The sequence below is a fragment of the Neoarius graeffei genome, chromosome 25 (assembly GCF_027579695.1).
Source record: "Neoarius graeffei isolate fNeoGra1 chromosome 25, fNeoGra1.pri, whole genome shotgun sequence".
In the NCBI taxonomy this organism is placed as follows: domain Eukaryota; kingdom Metazoa; phylum Chordata; class Actinopteri; order Siluriformes; family Ariidae; genus Neoarius; species Neoarius graeffei.
The window spans coordinates 20,366,144-20,389,721 of NC_083593.1; the positions used below are offsets into that span (position 1 = coordinate 20,366,144).

Here is a 23,578-nt window from a genome sequence, read left to right on the forward strand (position 1 = left end):
TAGGTTAACTGGTGACTCTAAATTGACCATAGGTGTGAGTGTGAATGGTTGTCTGTGTCTATGTGTCAGCCCTGTGATGACCTGGCGACTTGTCCAGGGTGTACCCCGCCTTTCGCCCGTAGTCAGCTGGGATAGGCTCCAGCTTGCCTGCGACCCTGTAGAACAGGATAAAGAGGCTAGAGATAATGAGATGAGATGTTATCATTAATCCTGTTCCAGGAGACCTACCTTCCTACATAATTCAGTTATCTCAAATTCAACATGCAGATAAACAAGCTTTAGTTTATCAGCTTTCCTTGGGTTAGGGTTGGAACTGAATTCTGCCTGAAATCCATCTAACAGGTTGTGGTCTGTGGTACTGGGTGCCACAGCAATTTCCAGCTACAAGAGAAGGCACCCAGATGACAAAATTACTCATTTATTTATTCAACATGACCTATTTACTTGCATTATTCATTTGACTACACGAATGTGTACAAAAATTCCTGTTGGCTCAGTTGAAATGTCTGTGGCTTTCTGTCCTCAGGTGATAACAGTGGATGGGCTGACATCTTTGACCGGACCATTATAAAGAAAATTGATCCACAGGACGTAATTGATGATTGCTGTATGTTTTTATGTCTCTCACTTTCTTTCTCTTCAAAAAAGGTGATAGCTTGGATAACACATTCTCTGATAAGATTAGTTTAAAATCAGATGCTATATTATGTCTTACATGAATTAGATTTTCACAGAAAAACACTACCCACATGCCTTTTTAATATGACTAACTTTATGTCTTAAAATATTTTTTGTGTATGCTGACAGTCGTCACTATGTAAATGGTCACGCATCACAATACCTTTTGGTTCAGTAGGGATAAAACAGCAATAGATCTGCCTTTTAGTATTAATCATATGACTATATTTCCACAAATTAACCTGAGCTTGTAAGCATGTATGTGTCTGATGATTTCTTTTAGCTCTTCAGCAGTATCCGGAGAGCTGCAACTGCACCAAGACAGAAGTGGAATGTGTCGGGGTAAAGTTGCGTGTCGTGCCTCTCCTCTCCTCTAACGTGACTTGGTTGTAAGTATTCTTTTCAGAGAGCTTACCATTGATTCTTCTTTTGTGAAGAAGATCAGAACAAATCCCACAGGAATTTGAAGGTTTTTTTTCTTTTTAGTTTAGTCCCCCCCCCGTTTGTTTTAACTACACAGATGGGAGTTGGATGAGATAATTTACATCTTACATTGACATGTACTGTATGCCATTTGGTAGATGGTCTAATCCAGAGACCGAGCATTGTGTGTTTGGGAATGATATTCTTATTCAATTTAGTTCAGTTTTATTTGTATAGCACTTAAAAATACATTGTCAACTTTACAGAAATCTGCATGTAGATATAAATCCCTGAAAACATTCAGTGAGCTGATATGAAACTTTGAGAGCTTCTTCTCAACAGTATGCTATAAAGTTGAATATTACTAAGTATGTAAAAAGGATGTTTATTGTGAGCATCACTGTCTTTAGAATTACAACAACAGTTTTTAGGTAGAAATTTACAGGATTATCCACTGAAGCAAGGAGGAGACTTGGGCATAAATTGTTTTTGAGAAGTGCTAATCATTATGCTGAATACTGAATGAGATATTTTAGATATGCTTTTAGCAATGCATTTTTTTATATGGTTTGTTCTGGGAGATAAAAAAAAAATAGAAACTCAGTCATGATTTTTTTCCCCATCTTGATGCTGCATCATTGCTCAGGTCCCTGAAGAGCAATGACCTGAGGGAACTTCCTGAGGATGTCTTCTCTAAATATCCTGACCTTCAGCGACTGTGAGTGTCCACAAGCATTCATCTCAGCATTAAATCAAAGTACTTGTAACCATAATATAGTGGTTACTGTAGTCAAAGAAGAATGATGTGTTGTCTGTGGAGAAGGCTGATTGACATTTACATTTATACCATTTGGGAGACACCATTATCCAGAGTGAATTATAGAGAAGTGCCTTGTAGGTTCCTTTGAAAACATACTCACCATCCACTTTAATGGGAATGCCTGTACACATCCACATTTATGCAGTTATCCAATCAATCAATCAATCAATCAATCAATCAATCAATCAATCAATCAATCAATCATGTGGCAGCAGCATAATGTACAGTGGTGCTTGAAAGTTTGTGAACCCTTTAGACTTTTCTATATTTCTGCATAAATATGACCTAAAACATCATCAGATTTTCACACAAGTCCTAAAAGTAGATAAAGAGAACCCAGTTAAACAAATGAGACAAAAACATTATAGGTGGTCATTTATTTATTGAGGAAAATGATTCAATATTACATATCTGTGAGTGGCAAAAGTATGTGAACCTCTAGGATTAGCAGTTAATTTGAAAGTGAAATTAGAGTCAGGTGTTTTCAATCAATGGGATGACAATCAGGTGTGAGTGGGTACCCTGTTTTATTTAAAGAACAGGGATCTATCAAAGTCTGATCTTCACAACACATGTTTGTGGAAGTGTATCATGGCACGAACAAAGGAGATTTCTGAGGCCCTCAGAAAAAGTGTTGTTGATGCTCATCAGGCTGGAAAAGGTTACAAAACCATCTCAAAAGAGTTTGGACTCCACCAATCCACAGTCAGACAGATTGTGTACAAATGGAGGAAATTCAAGACCATTGTTCCCCTCCCCAGGAGTGGTTGACCAACAAAGATCACTCCAAGAGCAAGGCGCGTAATAGTCGGCAAGGTGACAAAGGACCCCAGGGTAACTTCTAAGCAACTGAAGGCCTCTCTCACATGGACTAATGTTAATGTTCATGAGTCCACCATCAGGATAACACTGAACAACAATGGTGTGCATGGCAGGGTTGCAAGGAGAAAGCCACTGCTCCCCAAAAAGAACATTGCTGCTCGTCTGCAGTTTGCTAAAGATCATGTGGACAAGCCAGAAGGCTATTGGAAAAATGTTTTGTGGATGGATGAGACCAAAATAGAACTTTTTGGTTTAAATGAGAAGTGTTATGTTTGAAGAAAGGAAAACACTGCATTCCAGCATAAAAACCTTATCCCATATGTCAAACATGGTGGATGTAGTATCATGGGTTGGGCCTGTTTTGCTGCATCTGGGCCAGGACGGCTTGTCATCATTGATGGAACAATAAATTCTGAATTATACCAGCAAATTCTAAAGGAAAATGTCAGGACATCTGTACATGAACTGAATCTCAAGAGAAGGTGGATCATGCAGCAAGACAACGACCCTAAGCACACAAGTCGTTCTACCAAAGAATAGTTAAAGAAGAATAAAGTTAATGTTTTGGAATGGCCAAGTAAAAGTCCTGACTTTAATCCAATTGAAATGTTGTGGAAGGACCTGAAGCGAGCAGTTCATGTGAGGAAACCCATCAACATCCCAGAGTTTAAGCTGTTCTGTACGGAGGAATGGGCTAAAATTCCTCCAAGCCGGTGTGCAGGACTGATCAATAGCTACCAGAAATGTTTAGTTGCAGTTATTGCTGCACAAGGGGGTCACACCAGATCCTGAAAGCAAAGGTTCACATACTTTTGCCAGTCACAGATATGTAATATTTAATCATTTTCCTCAATAAATAAATGACCAAGTATAATATTTTTGTCTCATTTGTTTAACTAGGTTCTCTTTATCTACTTTTAGGACTTGTGTGAAAATCTGATGATGTTTTAGGTCATATTTATGCAGAAATATAGAAAATTCTAAAGGGTTCACAAACTTTCAAGCACCACTGTACAACCCTGATTCCAAAAAAGTTGGGACAAAGTACAAATTGTAAATAAAAACGGAATGTAATAATTTACAAATCTCAAAAACTGATATTGCATTTACAATAGAACATAGACAACATATCAAATGTCGAAAGTGAGACATTTTGAAATTTCATGCAAATATTGGCTCATTTGAAATTTCATGACAGCAACACATCTCAAAAAAATTGGGACAGGGGCAATAAGAGGCTGGAAAAGTTAAAAGTACAAAAAAGGAACAGCTGGAGGACCAAATTGCAACTCATTAGGTCAATTGGCAATAGGTCATTAACATGACTGGGTATAAAAAGAGCATCTTGGAGTGGCAGCGGCTCTCAGAAGTAACGATGGGAAGAGGATCACCAATCCCCCTAATTCTGCGCCGACAAATTGTGGAGCAATATCAGAAAGGAGTTCGACAGTGTAAAATTGCAAAGAGTTTGAACATATCATCATCTACAGTGCATAATATCATCAAAAGATTCAGAGAATCTGGAAGAATCTCTGTGCGTAAGGGTCAAGGCCGGAAAACCATACTGGGTGCCCGTGATCTTCGGGCCCTTAGACGGCACTGCATCACATACAGGCATGCTTCTGTATTGGAAATCACAAAATGGGCTCAGGAATATTTCCAGAGAACATTATCTGTGAACACAATTCACCGTGCCATCCGCCGTTGCCAGCTAAAACTCTATAGTTCAAAGAAGAAGCCGTATCTAAACATGATCCAGAAGCGCAGACGTCTTCTCTGGGCCAAGGCTCATTTAAAATGGACTGTGGCAAAGTGGAAAACTGTTCTGTGGTCAGATGAATCAAAATTTGAAGTTCTTTATGGAAATCAGGGACGCCGTGTCATTTGGACTAAAGAGGAGAAGGACAACCCAAGTTGTTATCAGCGCTCAGTTCAGAAGCCTGCATCTCTGATGGTATGGGGTTGCATTAGTGTGTGTGGCATGGACAGCTTACACATCTGGAAAGACACCATCAATGCTGAAAGGTATATCCAGGTTCTAGAGCAACATATGCTCCCATCCAGACGACGTCTCTTTCAGGGAAGACCTTGCATTTTCCAACATGACAATGCCAAACCACATACTGCATCAATTACAGCATCATGGCTGCGTAGAAGAAGGGTCTGGGTACTGAATTGGCCAGCCTGCAGTCCAGATCTTTCACCCATAGAAAACATTTGGCGCATCATAAAATGGAAGATATGACAAAAAAGACCTAAGACAGTTGAGCAACTAGAATCCTACATTAGACAAGAATGGGTTAACATTCCTATCCCTAAACTCGAACAACTTGTCTCCTCAGTCCCCAGACGTTTACAGACTGTTGTAAAGAGAAAAGGGGATGTCTCACAGTGGGAAACATGGCCTTGTCCCAACTTTTTTGAGATGTGTTATTGTCATGAAATTTAAAATCACCTAATTTTTCTCTTTAAATGATACATTTTCTCAGTTTAAACATTTGATGTGTCATCTATGTTCTATTCTGAATAAAATATGGAATTTTGAAATTTCCACATCATTGCATTCCGTTTTTATTTACAATTTGTACTTTGTCCCAACTTTTTTGGAATCGGGGTTGTATAAAATCATGCAGATACAAGTCAAGAGCTTCAGTTAATATGCACATCAAATATCAGAATGGGGAAAAATGTGACCCAATCTGTCCATTTTCCTTTGACCTCTCTTATCAACAAGTTGTTTCCACCCATATAACTGTAGCTGACTCAATTTTTTAAAATTATTTTTTCCCACCATTCTGAATAATCTTTAGAGACCATTGTCTGTGAAAATCCCAGAAGTTTCTGAAATACTCAGACCAGCTAATGTGGTACTGTACCAACAACCATGCTATTGTTAAAGTCACAGAGATCACACTTTTTCCCAATTCTGATGATTGATGTGAATATTAACTGAAGCTCTTGACCTGTATTTGCATAATTTTATGCTGTTTGTTGCTGCCACATGATTGAATGATTGGATAACTGCATAAATGAGCAGGTGTACAGGTGAGTGTATATTCATATTAGTATAAATGGATCAGAGTCTAAAAAATTACATTAAGCTGAAACCCAGAGAGAGATGTTTGTGTCAGGTTATTGTTCTCAAATAAGGCAAAATATGTTGATTGTCCACTGAGTCAACTATGGAGGACTTTCACGTGATGTCATCACAACTGCGGATTTGTTTACATGGCCATATTGCCTGGCAAGCTTTGTGTTTGACAACGACCGGCACAAGTGTACACGAGTGATTGTAAGCCAAATTCAGTAAACATCTACAGATAGACTTGTAGAAGTAACATCTGAAGGAACAAAACTGGAGACCTGTAGTGCTTTTGGATGTAATAACATATGTGTAGATAAGCCTGGTTTAACTTTTCACCGCTTCCCGACAAACCCAGAAAGATGAGAAAAATGCCGAGCTGCAGTTAAACAGGAAGCCTAGATGAAAACAAAACGTTCCTGTGTACAGTATGTGGAGAACATTTTATATCAGGTTAGTGTGAAAGCTCTGTGCAACATTAAAATGTATATCTGGATGTGGGTTTTGGATGCGATATATTTTGTTAGACCTAATGCTTGGCTCGACTAGCAGCGTGTTTATTTACTGATAATGTAGAGGAGGCTAAACACCATAAAATATGCTAGGTCTAGGCTCTGGCTTGTTTATTACTATTAGAAGTCCATGTTTGAACTTACCTTTGGCATAATCAGAAATTTCCCATAACATTCCAGCATGTATGAAACCTGCCTCAAAATATTGGTAGGCATCTGTATTTTTGTAAGCATTTAACATCTCCAATGTATTTAGAAGTCCCAAATACTAAATAGGTCAGGATGTCCCAAATCCAGTAGCTGGTTTGCTATACAATTTTCAAGTGGAATAAATACATTTGTGGGTAAACTAAGAAGAATAAGCCTTTATTTTTGTCACACATGCACTCAAGCACAGAGAAATTCATTCTCTGCATTTAAGCCATCGGAAGTGGTGAACATGCGGAGAGAGAGAGAGAGAGCAGTGTGCAGAATAAATAATAAATAAACATGTTTGTGGGGAAATTATATGGATCTGTGATGCCTGCATGTTTTAGCTTTTGGATGTAATACGATCTGCTGGTATAATCAAAATTTCTTATCGTTTCAGAAAGATTTTACTGACTGCAGTCATCTCGATTTTCATTATGAACTGTCGCGGCTGTTTGTTTGTTTGCCCGGCAATATGGTGGACATTGGGGGAAAAACAAAAATTTGTGGGGGCGTCGTGGCTCAGGTGGATAAGGCGCCATACCATAAATCTGGGGATTCGATTCCGACCCGAGGTCATTTCCCGATCTCTCCCCGTCTCTCTCTCTCCCGCTCATTTCCTGTCTCTACACTGTCCTATCCAATGAAGGTGAAAAAAAGCCCAAAAAAATCTAGAAAAACAAAAATTTGTGACATCACTGAAAAGTCCCTATAGACTGGTAACGAGCGAATTTTTAGAGTAAGTCAGTAATAGAAAATTGTGAGTCAACAACAGACAGTCCTCCAGCATACAGTGTAGCAGCTTGTTTTGAGCAGTTTTAGATGTACCTTTGTTCAACTGTATTCAAGATAATTAACCAGGGTTGGCAAGTTTCATCAAAATTTCCAGCCCAGCTACATGTCAAAAACCATAGAAAAGACCTGAAATTAACCCTACAAATTTGGACATTAGAAAAGTGAGACATTTTCCTTTTTTTTTCTCCAGTCTTTGCATGGGAGGCAAGTATTATATAGTTTTGATGTATAGCCATTACTGGGTGTTTGCATGTTCTCCCTGTGTCTGCGTGGGTTTCCTCCGGGTGCTCCGGTTTCCCCCACAGTCCAAAGACGTGATCAGGTTAATTGGTGACTCTAAATTGCCCATAGATGTGAATGTGTGTGAATGCTTTAGAGGAGAAAACCTCTATAATAATCCAGTAGAAGGCAAAGGGAAACCACTACTGTAATGGTTCCTAGAAAATTTGATGGCTGGAAGAAAAGCTGTCAGCGTGGCCACATCACTGTAATGAGAGAGAGAGAGAGATTATCGACTCCATAATCCCTCTTAAAATAAATCCCTCACAATAACAGTTAACCTGAATATTGGCACGACTGTGATTTGGCTGCAGACACGAGCCTGTAGTCTGAGCCGTAGGTAATTATGTGCCGTGCCGATATTCAGTATAACCACACGATTGCAAGTGTGATATTGCTTTTTATGCAGTTATATAAACAAAAAGAAAATTGTATTGTATTGTAAATAATATTGAGTAAGCCATATTTTGGACACAATATGGACAAATGTTCTGTTTATTTTTGTTCTGCTAGCAGAAATCGATCCCCAAGAAACCGCATTCACTTTATAGCCTGTTGGATAGCTTGCTAGCTAGTTCACATTGATTTTTTTTACATTCCTGTGAAAGGAGCTTCTAGTGAATTTGCATCCTGTCAAAATTTGTATTCCTGAAAAGTATTGTTTGCCTTGTCCACTGATTGTCGCAACAATACTGTAGTAACCATTTCAAACTAGGAAGTGGAATTATATATGACGAGCACAGATGAGTGAAGTAATACACACACTGAAATGTCCCAGTATCATTATAAGAAATATAGGCACTCTTGGAACTCCTCTTGTCCGATCAAATTAGTGGACCAGATTATTGTTATTCAGCTCTTGGGAACGGGTGGCACGGTGGTGTAGTGGTTAGCGCTGTCACCTCACAGCAAGAAGGTCTGGGTTCGAGCCCCGTGGCCGATGAGGGCCTTTCTGTGCAGAGTTCGCATGTTGTCCGTGTGGGTTTCCTCCGGGTGCTCCGTTTTCCCCCACAGTCCAAAGACATGCAGGTTAGGTTAACTGGTGACTCTAAATTGACTGTAGGTGTGAATGTGAGTAACACAGGAATTTCCCATGTATTTCCCATGTGGAATACATGGTATCAGATTTTGTAACATGTGTTACAGTACCATGTAGAGCACATGTGGAAAACATGTTACCACATGTGTAAAACATTCCCACATGTGATTCACATAAAATTGGGCCAAAACCACACATTTCCCATGTGCAAAATACATTTTCCACATATTTCACATGTGAGAAATCACATGTGAAGTTCATGTGGTTTTTCTGTAAGGGAATGGTTGTCTGTGTCTATGTGTCAGCCCTGTGATGACCTGGCAACTTGTCCAGGGTGTACCCCGCCTTTCACCCGTAGTCAGCTGGGATAGGCTCCAGCTTGCCTGCGACCCTGTAGAACAGGATAAAGCAGCTAGAGATAATGAGATGAGATGAGATGAGATGAGATGTATGCAGAGCAGTCTCTGGGTATAAGCAACAGTGTCAGTGATGAATATGGATTAGAAAATCTGTGCTATAACTGTAGGTAACTAAATTGTTTTTACCATGAAGGAAGACTTTTTTCAAGCTCCAAGCTACCAGCTTTTTAGCTGCTATGCCACGCATCCCCATCTTGTTTCCTGTCCTCTCTTTATATCAGTTCTTTTATCCCCTCCCACTCACTCATTCTCTTCTACCCATGGGTTCTCACTGGACTAAATTTTAGGCTACAATTTACCAATGAACCAACACACACACACCATCATCTTTTTGGTGCTGGTCACGGTGTCTGAGAGCGATTCAAATGAGTATATGCCATGAAAGCAAGAATGATACCATCAAGTAAAATTAGCATTTAATTAGCATTTTTGCATGCAGTCAACAATGAAATAAACGAATAAAATATGTCCACATGCCTCTGAGTGCAACAAACATGACATGGCTGCTAATAGTATTTATCTTGATTGAAATTTAAATATAAACATTTACAATGTATTTGAATAAGTACCCAAATGTTACCTTACAATGCATATTCTCAAACATACAATTTTTTTGCTTCTTTGCATCTTCTTTGGACCAGGATTGTATGATCTCTGTGGCCGCTTTTAGCAAGAAAGTTTTAAGGGTCGACTGTTCCGCCATTGTCTGCTTAGTAGCATTTTTATTTATTTTTAAAATGATATAAATTATTTTTATTCATTTAGAAATTTATATGTCCTTAAGTGAATGTTTTTACCAGACACTGACTTGCAGGATCTGAATTAACACCCCCACACACACACGCACAATTAAAATGCCTTAGTTTTGCAGCTGGTGTTTATTAGCTGCCTTTCAGAAAATACTAATATAAGGTAACTTGTAAGCATGCATTATCTGATAATGAATTTAGCTTTCCTATGCTAGTGCCTTCACATAACAAGATGTAACTAATTAAGCTTACTTGGTATAATTCTTTCTTCTACAGGTTTCTGCAGAGCAACACCATTCATACAGTGTCCGACCGTGCATTCAGTGGCTTATTCAGACTGAGAAAGCTGTGAGTCCTTTTCATCCAGGTTCTTCTTTCAAGAACAACCTTGATGTGTAAAAGAGCATTTTTTTTTTTTTGGTGACAATCAATCCAGTTTTCTCGAGCTGGATAAAACAAGCTCTTATTCAAAAATGACTTCAGATAAATTTAAGATTCCTTCCCTTTCATTCAAATGAGAGTTTCACACTAGCATTGCTTATTCTGCTTTATACTTTTCGTTGTGTGTTAAATCTCCCACTTTAATGAGCTGAAATTGTTTGACAAACAAAGCCATCTAACAGCTGGAATTCAGTAGAAACATGGAAAATTGTATATGGAATGCCTGTATGATGGATTGCAATGTATGCTTTTCACATTTTTGAAGAAATATAGGTCTTCATTTGCATTTAATTAATTCTCTGTATTTAGGTCGAACTGAAGTCACAGAGCTTGAATTGTTAAACCTCTGTGAGTAGTAATTTGGTGAAAGTCTGAGAGTGAAGTAAGTAGCAAACCTGAACAAGTGGAATAAGAATAAAAAAAAAAAAACCCAAACCTTCAGCTTGACTTTGACTAGTTTATCCAGAATGTTAAACTAATAAAGCTATTGGCATACTGGCTAGATTGTTATGTAGAATGAAACGGGTAGCAAGCTAGGTAGCTAATATTTAACAATTATTTGCCAAAGGCCGAAGTGAATATCAGTGAATAATGAGACAAAGTTGAGGTTATTATTCACTGATATTCACTGAGCCTGAGGCAGATGATTGTTTTACTATAAATACAGAGGTGATTATTAAAAAATATTAATGTATATTACATAAATTGTATTAATTACAATTATTATATACATTGTAATTAATTTATTTATTTCAAACTTCAAAAGCGACATGCAAATGTAATAACGGCTCAGTGCAGACTTGTGGCACTTAACTATGCTGACTCACATAAAATACTTTGTTTTGAAATCGATAAAATAAATCCCAATTCCACCTTACCTTTGAATAGTTTTAGACCAAACTTTGTAGCATCTTTAGTGCTTTTTGGAACAGCATTTTCTTTCACAATTTGTAATTCTTCCTTACTTATGGTGACAAAGCAATTGGCAGCCATTTTACCGAGTTGCTCGAGGTGATTATCGAGAAATTATTGAGAAATAGTCTGAATTTCTTGACCAATCAGCACATGCAATTTTCTATAATCACCTGTGTATTTATACTAAGCCTCTAAGTGCATGTCTGCTGCATGTAAATCACCCAAAATTTTAATCCCGATATGCAAAAATTGTGTAAGGAATTGTGTGGGATAGAGAACGGTGAGGACTTCAGTCATGGTGCAAGGAGAAAAGTTGAGCTGTTTGAACTTTTCAAATTACAAGCGGCAGATAAATAATGGCGACTATTCAGACAAATGAAATCTTTCTATTGTCCATTTGCAATTATGTATGTTTGCAGTGTACTGCCTACATAGTGTATAGTTCTATATGGATGACTTGGATGAAAAGTGAATAATAGGCACAAACTCCTGCTTTGTGTGATGCATGTTGCAGCTAATGTTTAATTTTTTTATCACGTGCAACACTGGTGATGGGAGCAAAGGGGGATATTTGTGCTAAGTGCAGTTCTTCTCACTGGGCTATGTTCTGAATTAAGTTACTAATGCATAGTGAAGTGCTAATACCAAAATTGCTCACAGAGGTATTCAGACCTCAGAACTATTTACAGTCTTAAGTCCAACTCAGGGAGTTGTATGACAACTGTGTGCATGCAGTGGAGTTTGCCTCAGTTACGTGAAATTTTCAGCTTGGATTTAGGCAATTTTCCTGGCACAGTATCAGCTTGGGGTGGCACGGTGGTGTAGTGGTTAGCGCTGTTGCCTCACAGCAAGAAGGTCCGGGTTCGAGCCCCGTGGCCGGCGAGAGCCTTTCTGTGCGGAGTTTGCATGTTCTCCCCGTGTCCGCGTGGGTTTCCTCCGGGTGCTCCGGTTTCCCCCACAGTCCAAAGACATGCAGGTTAGGTTAACTGGTGACTCTAAATTGACCGTAGGTGTGAATGTGAGTGTGAATGGTTGTCTGTGTCTATGTGTCAGCCCTGCGATGACCTGGCGACTTGTCCAGGGTGTACCCCGCCTTTCGCCCGTAGTCAGCTGGGATAGGCTCCAGCTTGCCTGCGACCCTGTAGAAGGATAAAGCAGCTAGAGATAATGAGATGAGATGAGTATCAGCTTGAGCAAGGAGCAAAATGAAGTCCAGCTACTGTCTGACAGTTTAATATAACCACTGTATGTCTTGAAGTTCCTAGTTTTTTTTCCTCTAAAAAAACCCCCCAAAAAACCACACTTCATATGCATAATGCTACATACAGTACTGCTGCTCCGTGTATATATGGATAACATATTGGTATAAACGAACTGCCATCAGCTCTGAATACAGCCCAATATGGAAGCAACGCATGGACAATTCTGATTTTAAAACTTCAAAATATTCCTCGGGCGGCACGGTGGTGTAGTGGTTAGTGCTGTCGCTGTCGAGATAATGAGATGAGATGAGAAAATATTCCTCCTACATCATCTGCTAGCTTGTAAACCATCTTGATAATCCCTTATATTTGTCAGTGTTTAGATGTTTGTTTCATGGTGAGTGAGACATGGTATACTTTGATATACTGTGATATTAGTATTATTACTCTGGTGTACTGTGATATTTGGTAAACTGTGATGCCTTAATCATGCCATGAATATTGATAATCTAATCTGTTTGCATGTTGTATACCTACAAAACAATCTCTTGTAGAGAGGATTCATTCTTGAATGTTTAAGTTTGCTGAAGGAATTTTAGAAATGACAGGAGATAATCTGAGTCATTTCCATGCACTAACTCATTGTTTTACCAGGTTCTTAATCTTTACAGGCCCGAGCCAGAGCAAGTGTAGCATAATGATCAAAGTATTCTGTAAGTGGGTGGAAAAACACACTGAATATAATATGCCAAACTCTGACTGAGTCCTGAATTTAGGACTCTGAATTTAGAGGCCATCACTGAACCACAGGTGTCGAATCTTCTTCTTGAACATGACCTAACTGACTGGCAAAAGAGGTTGCCAACTCTGTAAGGCACAATTCACTGATGTAGTCGGTGTTGGGGGGATGACACAAGGAAGGTTTCTCTCAAGAAAATCATCTTCTTTCAGTTGTTTTCATTTGGGGTCACCACAGCAGATAATGTCCCTCCATCTCTTCCTGTCCTCTGTATCTTTTTCTGTCACACCAGCTGTCCTCATGTCCTCCTTCACACATCCATAAATCTTATCTTTGGTCTTGTTCTTTTTCTTCTGCTTGGCAACTCCATCTCCAGCATGCTTTTTCCAATACACCCTGGATCTCTTCTTTGTACATGTCCAAACCATCTCAATCTTGCCTCTCTCACTTTGTCTCCAAGCCATCCTACATACAGCATGCTGTCCCTCTAATATACTTATTTCTTATTCTGTCCACCTTTATTACTCCCAATGAAAATCTCAGCATCTTCAATTCTGCTACCTCCAGTTCAGCCTCCTGTCTTTTTGTCAGTGCCACTGTCTTACTACATGTTCCCTTTCACTCTTGCTGGTACCCTTCTGTCACATATCAATCCTGACACTCTCCTCCATCCATTCCAACCTGCTTGCACTTTCTTCTTAACTTTTCTTCTGCACTCGCCATTACTTTGTACAGTTGACCCCAGATATTTGAACTCATCTGCTTTGACCACCTCTATTCCTTATAGCTGTACCATTCCACTGTCCTCACACTCATTCATACACATGTACTCCGTCATCTTTCAATTACGTTCATTATGTCATATATTAAATATAGTTAGGTTTTTTTTTCTTCTTTTTTATCAGACATCTAGTTTTTAGGTTTGTTTACCTGACATGTTTCGACGTACGACTGTCGTCTTCCTCAGAGTGTCACCGGATGTTATTGGTGACGCATCTTTTATCAGCTAATGTTTCCGAAGGCGTGGCCTTCCTGTCTGGTTTGACAGGTCGGTCACGCCTTCTACTGTCTGTTCGTCCCCTGCAAGATGGCACTCCAGGTATGGGAGAGCATGTATGCTCCCTCATCCCGGTTGATGGTCCTCGGACTTCGCTTACGGATCTCCATGGCCTCCCTGATCCAGCGCTGATGTTTATTATCTTCTGTCTATTATCTATTATCTCAAACCAGACAGGAAGGCCACGCCTTCGGAAACATCAGCTGATAAAAGATGCGTCACCAATAACATCCGGTGACACTCTGAGGAACACGACAGTCGTACGTCGAAACATGTCAGGTAAACAAACCTAAAAACTAGATGTCTGATAAAAAAGAAAAAAAAACCTAACTGTACTCCGTCATGTTCCTACGGACTTTCATTCCCCTTCTCTCTAGTGCATACCACCATGTCTAAGTTTTCTTCCACTTGCTCCTTGTTCTCACTATAGATCACAATATCATCTGCAAACATCATTGTCCATGGGGCCTCTTGCCTGGTGTTCTCTGTCAACCTGTCCATTACCATTGCAAACAAGAAAGGGCTTAGGGCCGAGCCCTGGTGCAATCCAACATCCACCTTAAAGGAGATACGCAGAACCATGGTTTCACTTTTTGTTTATAAATGCCTTGAGACCTCAAGAATGGCATAGGAGTAGTTTTAAGCATTAACAACAAATCTAATATAGTAATTTTTACAATTAAAATGATTCATATAGGTAGCGGTCTGAGTGAATGACCTTAACATTTGTGACATCACCGCAGGAAGGCTATCGGTCTCATCACCATTTTCGCTATACTAAAACACAGAGCTGACTAACTTTGAGCTTCCATTTTGAGCTAACTTATTACCATGTCACGTAGATGTGTTGCTGGCGGGTGCAGCAACATGACGGAAAGTGGATTTACTTTGCATTCATGGCTCAAGAATGTTCAAACTGCAAAGATTTGGATGCATTTTGTGAGTTCATGGGCACATTGGGCACCTATTAAGTGGTCTCTCCTCTGCTCTGCACATTTTATTGAAGACTCATACGAGACCTCTGATCTGTTGAGGAGTGTTGGCTATAAGCCCGTATTGAAAGAGGGTGCAGTACCAACAATTAAAGGAAAAGAGAACTACAAGAAAAGGAAAGTAAGTTCAGTTGTACCAGTTCTCCCGGCATGTGAGCCTAGGGTTGTTGCTAAAACCCGGGACAGAACGGGACGGGACATGACATATTATCGGTCAGGCAATGACCTCCTCGCGGTTGTTGCTAAAACCAGTGATATCCCGTCCCGGGTTTTAGTAACTGCCTGAGCTGAGCAGTAATGGCGGAGTACTCAATATGGAGAAAATGGACCAGCCATATGATTTCTCCACTGGATATGTTTGCCTCAGCAGCAATATCTCCCCCTTACGTGGAAGAAGCGAATGAACAGAGAACTGAACGAACAACTGAAAGTCAGATTGTTTCAAAACAATTGGCCACAAGATCAGCCTTTAAGAAGCGAGAACACAGACGGGTAAGATGTGACTCGGCCACGAACAACAACATGAGCAGGAACAAAGCGAGCAGGAATTTAGTGAGGTAGAAACTTCAAGTTTTAGTAGTTTTTCATCAGTTCAAGTTGATGACAACATACTGACAGAAGAAGAAGTGGCCAGCGATAGGGAAGATGAGAGAGGTATCAAACCAGAATTATCTGATGAGAGCAGGGTCAGTGACAGTGACAATGATGAACCCAAAGATGATCATGAAGACCAACTTGCAAATATGGAATGGTAAGCTTTCCAAAACGTTCTTAGTCTTTTTTTTAAAGTCTATTCTAATTCTAAGATGATATGCTAGCCTAGTACAGCTACAGCTGACAGTCTTCAGTTCAACTTTTTCGTGGCCGTGCATAGTCTATTGTTGGCCTGCCATTGCAGCATACGGGCTGCACCTGCAAGCAATGCAACTTCCTTCATCCATGCATTCCTCAAGTTAGTAGTATTACAGTAATGCTTTGCAGTTCATTGTAGCAAAGTCTTGACTAATTAGTGATTACCTTTATCTTTCGGGAAAAGGAACAAGGCCACTCCCTCCACGGCATTTGTGTTGCTGCACCCAGCAACGATACATCGCTTTCCGGCCGCTTTCCCTTTTTTCTCTCCCCCTTCTTCTCCATAACAGTTGTAGATTGTAGTTTAACGATTTGTCTCTCTTTCTACATCGTGTTCTGTCCCAAGTTTCGGTCAAAATGAATGTAATCTAACAGAGAGTCGGACAGAAGCTACACTGTGTGGATGTAAGTGGAAAAACCACCGGTAAAACCACTCACACTCGTGATGTCACATGAAAGCCAGCTAATAATGGCGACATTGGCACCGGGATTCCCTTGGTGGGAAATTTAAACTCGACAAAATTCTGAATGTTCCTGACATTTACGACGTGGGCTTCAATGATAAGTTTTCATTGTCGGGACTTGTACTATTATTATCCAAGGGGGAAAGGGATACATTTCTCTCTGCCTTTAAAGATCAATTTTATTTATGTTTGTTTACTATACTATCATATTGTTTGAGTGTATTTTTGTTATAGAAATCCATTTTTGATCATTGAATTCATAGATGGCACAATGAATTCATGTGTTTAGTCTGTACACCATTAAGTTTACATTAGAATTCTTATTTATTTCTATGCATTTGTTTCTTACTAGATGTACATAGTGTGTACACACACACACACACACACACACACTGGTGGCTGCGTTTGTTGTAGTTTGATTTGAATATTTCATACTGAAAAGAATGTTGATAGTTTTGGAGCAGCTTTTTGTTTTTCTCGCTGTAGCATCTAGGCAGTACACCACAAAGAGAACACAGTAGACCAAGTGTGAGTGTTTGTGAGCACAGTCCAAAGACATGCAGGTTAGGTTAACTGGTGACTCTAAATTGACCGTAGGTGCGAATGTGAGTGTGAATGGTTGTCTGTGTCTATCTGTCAGCCCTGTGATGACCTGGCGACTTGTCCAGGGTGTACCCTGCCTCTCGCCCATAGTCAGCTGGGATAGGCTCCAGCTTGCCTGCGACCCTGTAGGACAGGATAAGCGGCTAAAGATAATGGATGGATGGATGGATGGATGGATGGATGGATGGATGGATGGATGGAACCCTCCCAAAGGGATCAATAAAGTTCTATCTAATCTAATCTAAGCTAACATAAATAAATCCGACATTTTCAATGTGGCCTCAGCCTTTTGGACCTCACTGTATATATACTGTATGAAGTCAACCATTTAGGATAGTAGACAAAAGATAAAATCAGTCAAAGTACAGTTATATAAAAAAAAACAGCAGAAAATGTTGGTTTCTGTAACAGTATATGGAAAAAATCTCCCCCCTCATACTCAAATCTTGGCTGATGACAGAGTGTTTTTTTTTTTTCTTTTAACTGTGTTTATAATTTTGAACCAATGGGTTAGGTAAAAGGCAACTCAGCATTGATTATTGAGAATCTTCTGCCAGTGTGGTATTATCTCTAAAATGCATTTTGCATTATGTTTTCTTGATGGTTCCTTGTGTGACTTTTTTTCTATACAGGTTCCTAAGTCAGAACTGCATCACTTCCTTGGGACCTGATGTATTCAAAGATCTCCATAAATTACAGTGGTTGTGAGTACAGCACATGCTTCACAGACATGACACTTTAAGATGAGATCAGCTCTAATACATACTTCAAAACAGATCTTAGACAACAGTGGGTGGATCAGTAGCTTCATTTTCACTCAGTCAGACCAAATGAAATTAAAAGAATATTATAGAAATCACATTAAATTGATTTGCAGAGAACACAAACATTTCCATGAAAATATGGACATAAGTGTATCCAACACTTGTGCACTGAAATTAAAATTACTCTGAAATGCTGCTGAATTCTGAAATCAAAAGGTGTTGATTCATTTTCTTAATAGCAGCTCATTCAGCTTTACTAAGTTTATTTGGTTTGGGCATCCCTGGCCACAGTACATATTTTGTTGAGTTATGATAATTGTGGCATATGTAAAAATTTGGACAGCCTGCTATGTCTGTACCCAGTAAAACCTCCTTTGGCAGATATGACAGCTTTTGGAGCCAGTCTTTATTTTCTTGTGTAGGAGTCTTTCTATTCTGGTTTTAGGATTTTCCATCCACACTTCCCTGTAGAAAGCTTATAATTGAGAGATTCTTGGGCCATTTTGCATGCACAGTATGTTTAAAATCTATCCACATATTTTCAATGATGTTCAAGTCAGGGGGTTGTAGGGGCCATTCCAAAAGCTTTAGCTTGTGACTTTCTTGAAGTAGTTCATGGTGGATGAGGTACAGTACCAGTTAAAATTTTTGGACACTCCTAATTCAATTATTTTTCTTTATTTTTATTAATTAAGACACTTTTGTACAAAAAATGATGAACTGTCGTTTCTCTTTACTTAGTTTAATGGTTCTTGATACAATATATCAAGAACCACCACATGGCATATGGCGACCACCACAGTGAATTCTCTCGGCAGATAATAGGGCCTCAAACTAACAATAAATTGTATCTTATCTTATAGATTACTACAGTTGTGGAATAGGGCTATTTACTGTATTTTTTATTATTTACTTTTTACTGTTTGATCTCAACTGCGAGGACCTGGTGACTTGTCCAGAGTGTACCCTGCCTCTCGCCCATAGTCAGCTGGGATAGGCTCCAGCTTGCCTGCAACCCTGTACAGGATAAGCGGCTACAGATAATGGATGGATGGATGTTTGATCTCAAATATAATAAGAAGGCAGGAAATTCCACTAATTAACTATTAGTTAATTAACTATTAATTGAAAAGCATTCCAGGTGACTGCCACATGAAGTTGGTTAAGATAAAGCCAATAGTGAGCAAAGTGTTATCATCAAAGTAAACGGTGGCTATGCTGAAGAATCTAAAATATCAAACGCATTTTGTTTAACACTTTTTTGTTTACCACATAATTCCATATAGGCCGCACGGTGGTGTAGTGGTTAGCGCTGTCGCCTCACAGCAAGAAGGTCCTGGGTTCGAGCTCCGGGGCCGGCGAGGGCCTTTCTGTGCAGAGTTTGCATGTTCTCCCCGTGTCCGCGTGGGTTTCCTCCGGGTGCTCCGGTTTCCCCCACAGTCCAAAGACATGCAGGTTAGGTTAACTGGTGACTCTAAATTGACCGTAGGTGTGAATGTGAGTGTGAATGGTTGTCTGTGTCTATGTGTCAGCCCTGTGATGACCTGGCGACTTGTCCAGGGTGTACCCCGCCTTTCGCCCATAGTCAGCTGGGATAGGCTCCAGCTTGCCTGCGACCCTGTAGAAGGATAAAGCGGCTAGAGATAATGAGATGAGATGAGATAATTCCATATATGTTCCATATGTTATTTCATAGTTTTGATGTCTTCAGTATTGTTCTACAATGGAGAAAATAGACAAAATACAGAAAAACCTATGAATGAGTAGATGTGTCCAAACTTTTGGCTGTTACTGTATGTTCTTGAGCATTGTTCTGTTGCAGCCAGACTCTCTTTTAGTTTCAGGTTCTTGACTGACTGTGGTGCATTTGCTTCCAGAATTTGCTGATACAGTACTACTTGAAAGCTTATGAACCCTTTAGAATTTTCTACATTTCTCCATAAATATGATTTAAAACATCAACAGATTTTCACAGAAATCTGAAAAGTAGATAAATAGAACCCAATTATGCAAATAAGACAAAGAATCTTATACTTGTGGATCAGGTGGATCAGTGAGTGGCAAAAGTGTGTGAACCTTTGCTTTCAGTATCTGGTGTGACACCCCCCGTGCAGCAATAACTTCACCTAAACTTTTCCAGTAACTGTAGATTAGTCTTGCACATTGGTTTGGAAGAATTTTAGCCCATTCCTCTGTACAGAACAACTTCAGCTCTGGGATATTGGTGGGTTTCCTCACATGAACTGCTCACACAATATTTCTTTTGAATTAAAGTCAGGACTTTGACTTAGCTATTCCAAAACAATAACTTTATTCTTTAACTATTCTTTGATAGAACGACTTCTGTGATTAGAGTCATTGTCTTGCTGCATGGCCCACTTTCTCTTGAGACAGACAGATGTCCTGACATTTTCCTTTAGAATTTGCTGGAATCATTCAGAATTCATTATTCCATCAATGATGGTAATCTCTCCTGGCCCAGATGCAGCAAAACAAGCCCAAACCATGATACTACCGCCTCAACGTTTCACAGATAGGATAAAGTTTTTATGCTGGGATGCAGCATTTTCCTTTCTCCAAACATAATGCTTCTCATTTAAACCAAAAAAGTTTCATTTTGGTTTTATCCATTCACAAAACATTTTTCCATTAGCCTTCTGGCTTGTCCACATGATCTGCGAACTGCAGTCAGCAATGTTCTTTTTGGAGAGCAGTGGATTTCTCTTGACAATGTTGCCATGCACACCATTGTTGTTCAGTGTTCTAATGATGGTGGACTCATGAACATTAACATTAGCCAATGTGAGAGAGGCCTTTATTTGCTTAGAAATTACCCTGGGTTCCTTTGAGACATCGTGGCCTTGCTCTTGGAGTGAGCTTCGTTGGTTGTCCACTCCTGGAGAGGGTAACAGGGATCTTGAATTTCTTTTAGCTGCTGAGTGTGGATTGGGTCCAAACTCTTCAGAGATTTTCCAGCCTAATGAGTATCAACAAGTATTTTTCTGAGGTTCTCGGAAATCTGCTTTGTTTGTGTCATGATACACTTCCACAAACGTGTTGTGAAGAACAGACTTTGATAGATCCCTGTTCTTTAAGCAAAATACAGCACCTACTCACACTGGTTTGTCATCCCATTGTTTGAAAACACCCAACTTTGATTTCACCTTCAAATTAATGGCTAATCTTTCCTCAATAAATAAATCACCAAGTATAATATTTTAGTGTAATTTGTTTAATTGGGTTCTCTTTATCTACTTTTTGTGAATTTTATGTTTTAGATAATATTTATGCAGAAATATAGAAAATTCTAAAGGGTTCACAAAGTTTCAAGCACCACTATATTTACTATCCATTCTTCCATGTACCTGTGCAATGTTTCCTGTACCACACAAACCACAGCATAATAGATCCACTCCTATGCCTAACAGATGGAAGGTTTTATTTTCATTAAATACTGCTTCTTCTTTTTTTTTCTTCATACACACCTTTGGGAATTTGGCTAGACAGTTCCATCAGTCTGTAACACTTGTTTCCAAAACATCTCTGGCTTATATACAATAGATGTTTTGCATACTTCACATGTTGATTTTTGTGATGAGGTTGCTGGTAAGGTTTCCTTCAACACTTCAACTTTTCAAGCAACTCTGCAGACTAGTATGGTGCACCACCACTCCTGTGTCAGCTAAACCTTTCTGCAGATCCCTTGCTGTCATATGTCAAGTCAATTCAACTTTATTTATATAGCATTGCAAATGTATGGTCACCCTTTGTTTTCAACCCTGACCATGGAGTGGATAAAATAACCTGGACAGAGAACTTCAGCAATCTTGATGAAGTATGTGGACTTGGCAAATCAGCAATATAAAAACAAGCTAACCCATGCATTGCTTTAAAAAAAGAATAATAAAATATTAAACTGAATCCTGGACTGAACTGGGGGCCAATGGAGGGAAGACAAAACTGGAGTAATATGGTCCCCCTTATTTGCAATAGTTAAAAATCATGCAGCAGCATTTTGGATTGTAGGTGGGCTAAGCATGATTGATCCCAGTGTACAGTGATTTACAGTAATCTAAACAAGACAATAAAGCATGGCCAATCCCCCCCCCCCGTACTGGGCAAAGATTTATGGCTTAATTTTTGAAATTGTCTTAAGTTGGAAAAAAACTGCCCTTAACGAAAGCATTTTTGTTTATCAAATTTAAAATCAAAGTCAAAAGTGACACCAAGGTTTCTGGCATAAAGCACAACATATAGAGACAGAACCCAGGTTTCCCATAATATTTTTAGTCAGTTTAGGAGGATCAAATAAAATAACTGTTGTCATTTAGTTGTAAAAAGTTTTAAACTTCCAACTTTTGATATTGTCCAGACAATCATGGAGCCTGTGTAAGAAGTCTGGATCATTAGGTTGCAAGGGCAAATATATGTGTATAATCAGCATAACAATTAAAACCCAATGTTATGCTTCCAAAGTACATTCATGTGAAAAATATGTACATCCCATGGAAATCGTTGACTTTCAACATATTTGAACAAGCAAACATTTCACCCTCTTTAATACAGTGCCTACAGATAAAGGTGATATACTTGAACAGAAGCACAAGGAAACTTAGCTATTCAATCATTTATTCAACAAAAATATCAATAGATTTAATATTCTTCTCTGGAGAAAATAAGTAATCCTTGGCCTCAGAAGCTAGTATTTCCCCCTTTAGCAGAAATAACTTCTTGTAGAGGTTTTGCATAATTGTCCACCAGTCTCTGACATTGGCTTGCTGAAAGGTTTGACCACATTTCCATTCCTTCAGTTGCAAGATGTTTGAGGGTTTTCTTCAAATTTTCCCACAACAGTTCAATGAGCTTCAAATCTGGGCTTTGACTAGGCCATTCCATATCCCTCAATTGTTCCTTTTTAAGCCATTACTTGGTGGGTTTGCTAGTGTGTTTAGGATCATTATCATTGAAAGATTCGCCTCCAGTTCAACTTCAATTTTTGAACAGATGGCCTCATGTTATCTTCAAGCAACTCTTTGATATGATTCAGAATTCATAGTTGAGTCAATGAATACAAGCTGGCCAATCCCCGAGACAGTGAAGCAACCTCAAGCCAGTACTTCACAGTTGGTGTGAGGTTCTTCTCCTCAGAAGCGGTCTTTGGACTGCACCATACATGTGTACTGTTACTGTGGTCAAACAACTCTATCTTTGATACATCTGTCCAGAGCACATTATTCCAAAAGGTATTTGTTTATATGTCCATGGGCAAACTGTAGTCTTGCTCTAATGTTCTGTTTGGACAGCAAAGGCTTTTTCCTAGCACACCTTTCATGCAGGTCAAATTTGTCCAATCTTTTTTCTGATTGTAGATGGAAACACTTTCACACCAACAGTTGCAAGAATTACCTACAGATCCAGTGATGAAATTTTGGGGTTCCTGGAGACTACTTTTAGCATCAAACGGTCTGCTCTTGGGCTGAATTTGCTGGGGCGGCCAGTCCTGGACAAATCGGCAGTTGACTGAAGTCTATGCAAATTGTAGATGATTTTCCTTACAGTGGAATGATTTATTTCAAATAATTTAGATATCTTTTTAAATCCCTTGCCAGACTCATAGGCATCCACAACTTTTTTTCCCCCTCTAAAGGCTTTAGAGAGCTCTTTACATCTTGGCATGATGACACCACACTTTTCAATAGCAAATAGAACACCAGACCCTAGATGTAAGGTTGAAATAAGACA

General features: G+C 39.2%; 1 protein-coding gene across 4 annotated transcripts in view; it reads left to right on the top strand.

Moving 5' to 3' along the window:
* Window positions 1–23,578, top strand: part of rxfp2a (relaxin family peptide receptor 2a) — a 202,894-nt gene that overhangs the window by 59,195 nt on the left and 120,121 nt on the right. For all 4 annotated transcript variants that reach the window (XM_060909647.1, XM_060909646.1, XM_060909649.1 and 1 more), the window contains 5 exons: window positions 527–607; window positions 962–1,067; window positions 1,748–1,819; window positions 10,084–10,155; window positions 17,705–17,776. In XM_060909647.1, coding sequence (XP_060765630.1) covers window positions 527–607; window positions 962–1,067; window positions 1,748–1,819; window positions 10,084–10,155; window positions 17,705–17,776 — 403 coding nt within the window. The remainder of the gene's footprint in view (window positions 1–526; window positions 608–961; window positions 1,068–1,747; window positions 1,820–10,083; window positions 10,156–17,704; window positions 17,777–23,578) is intronic.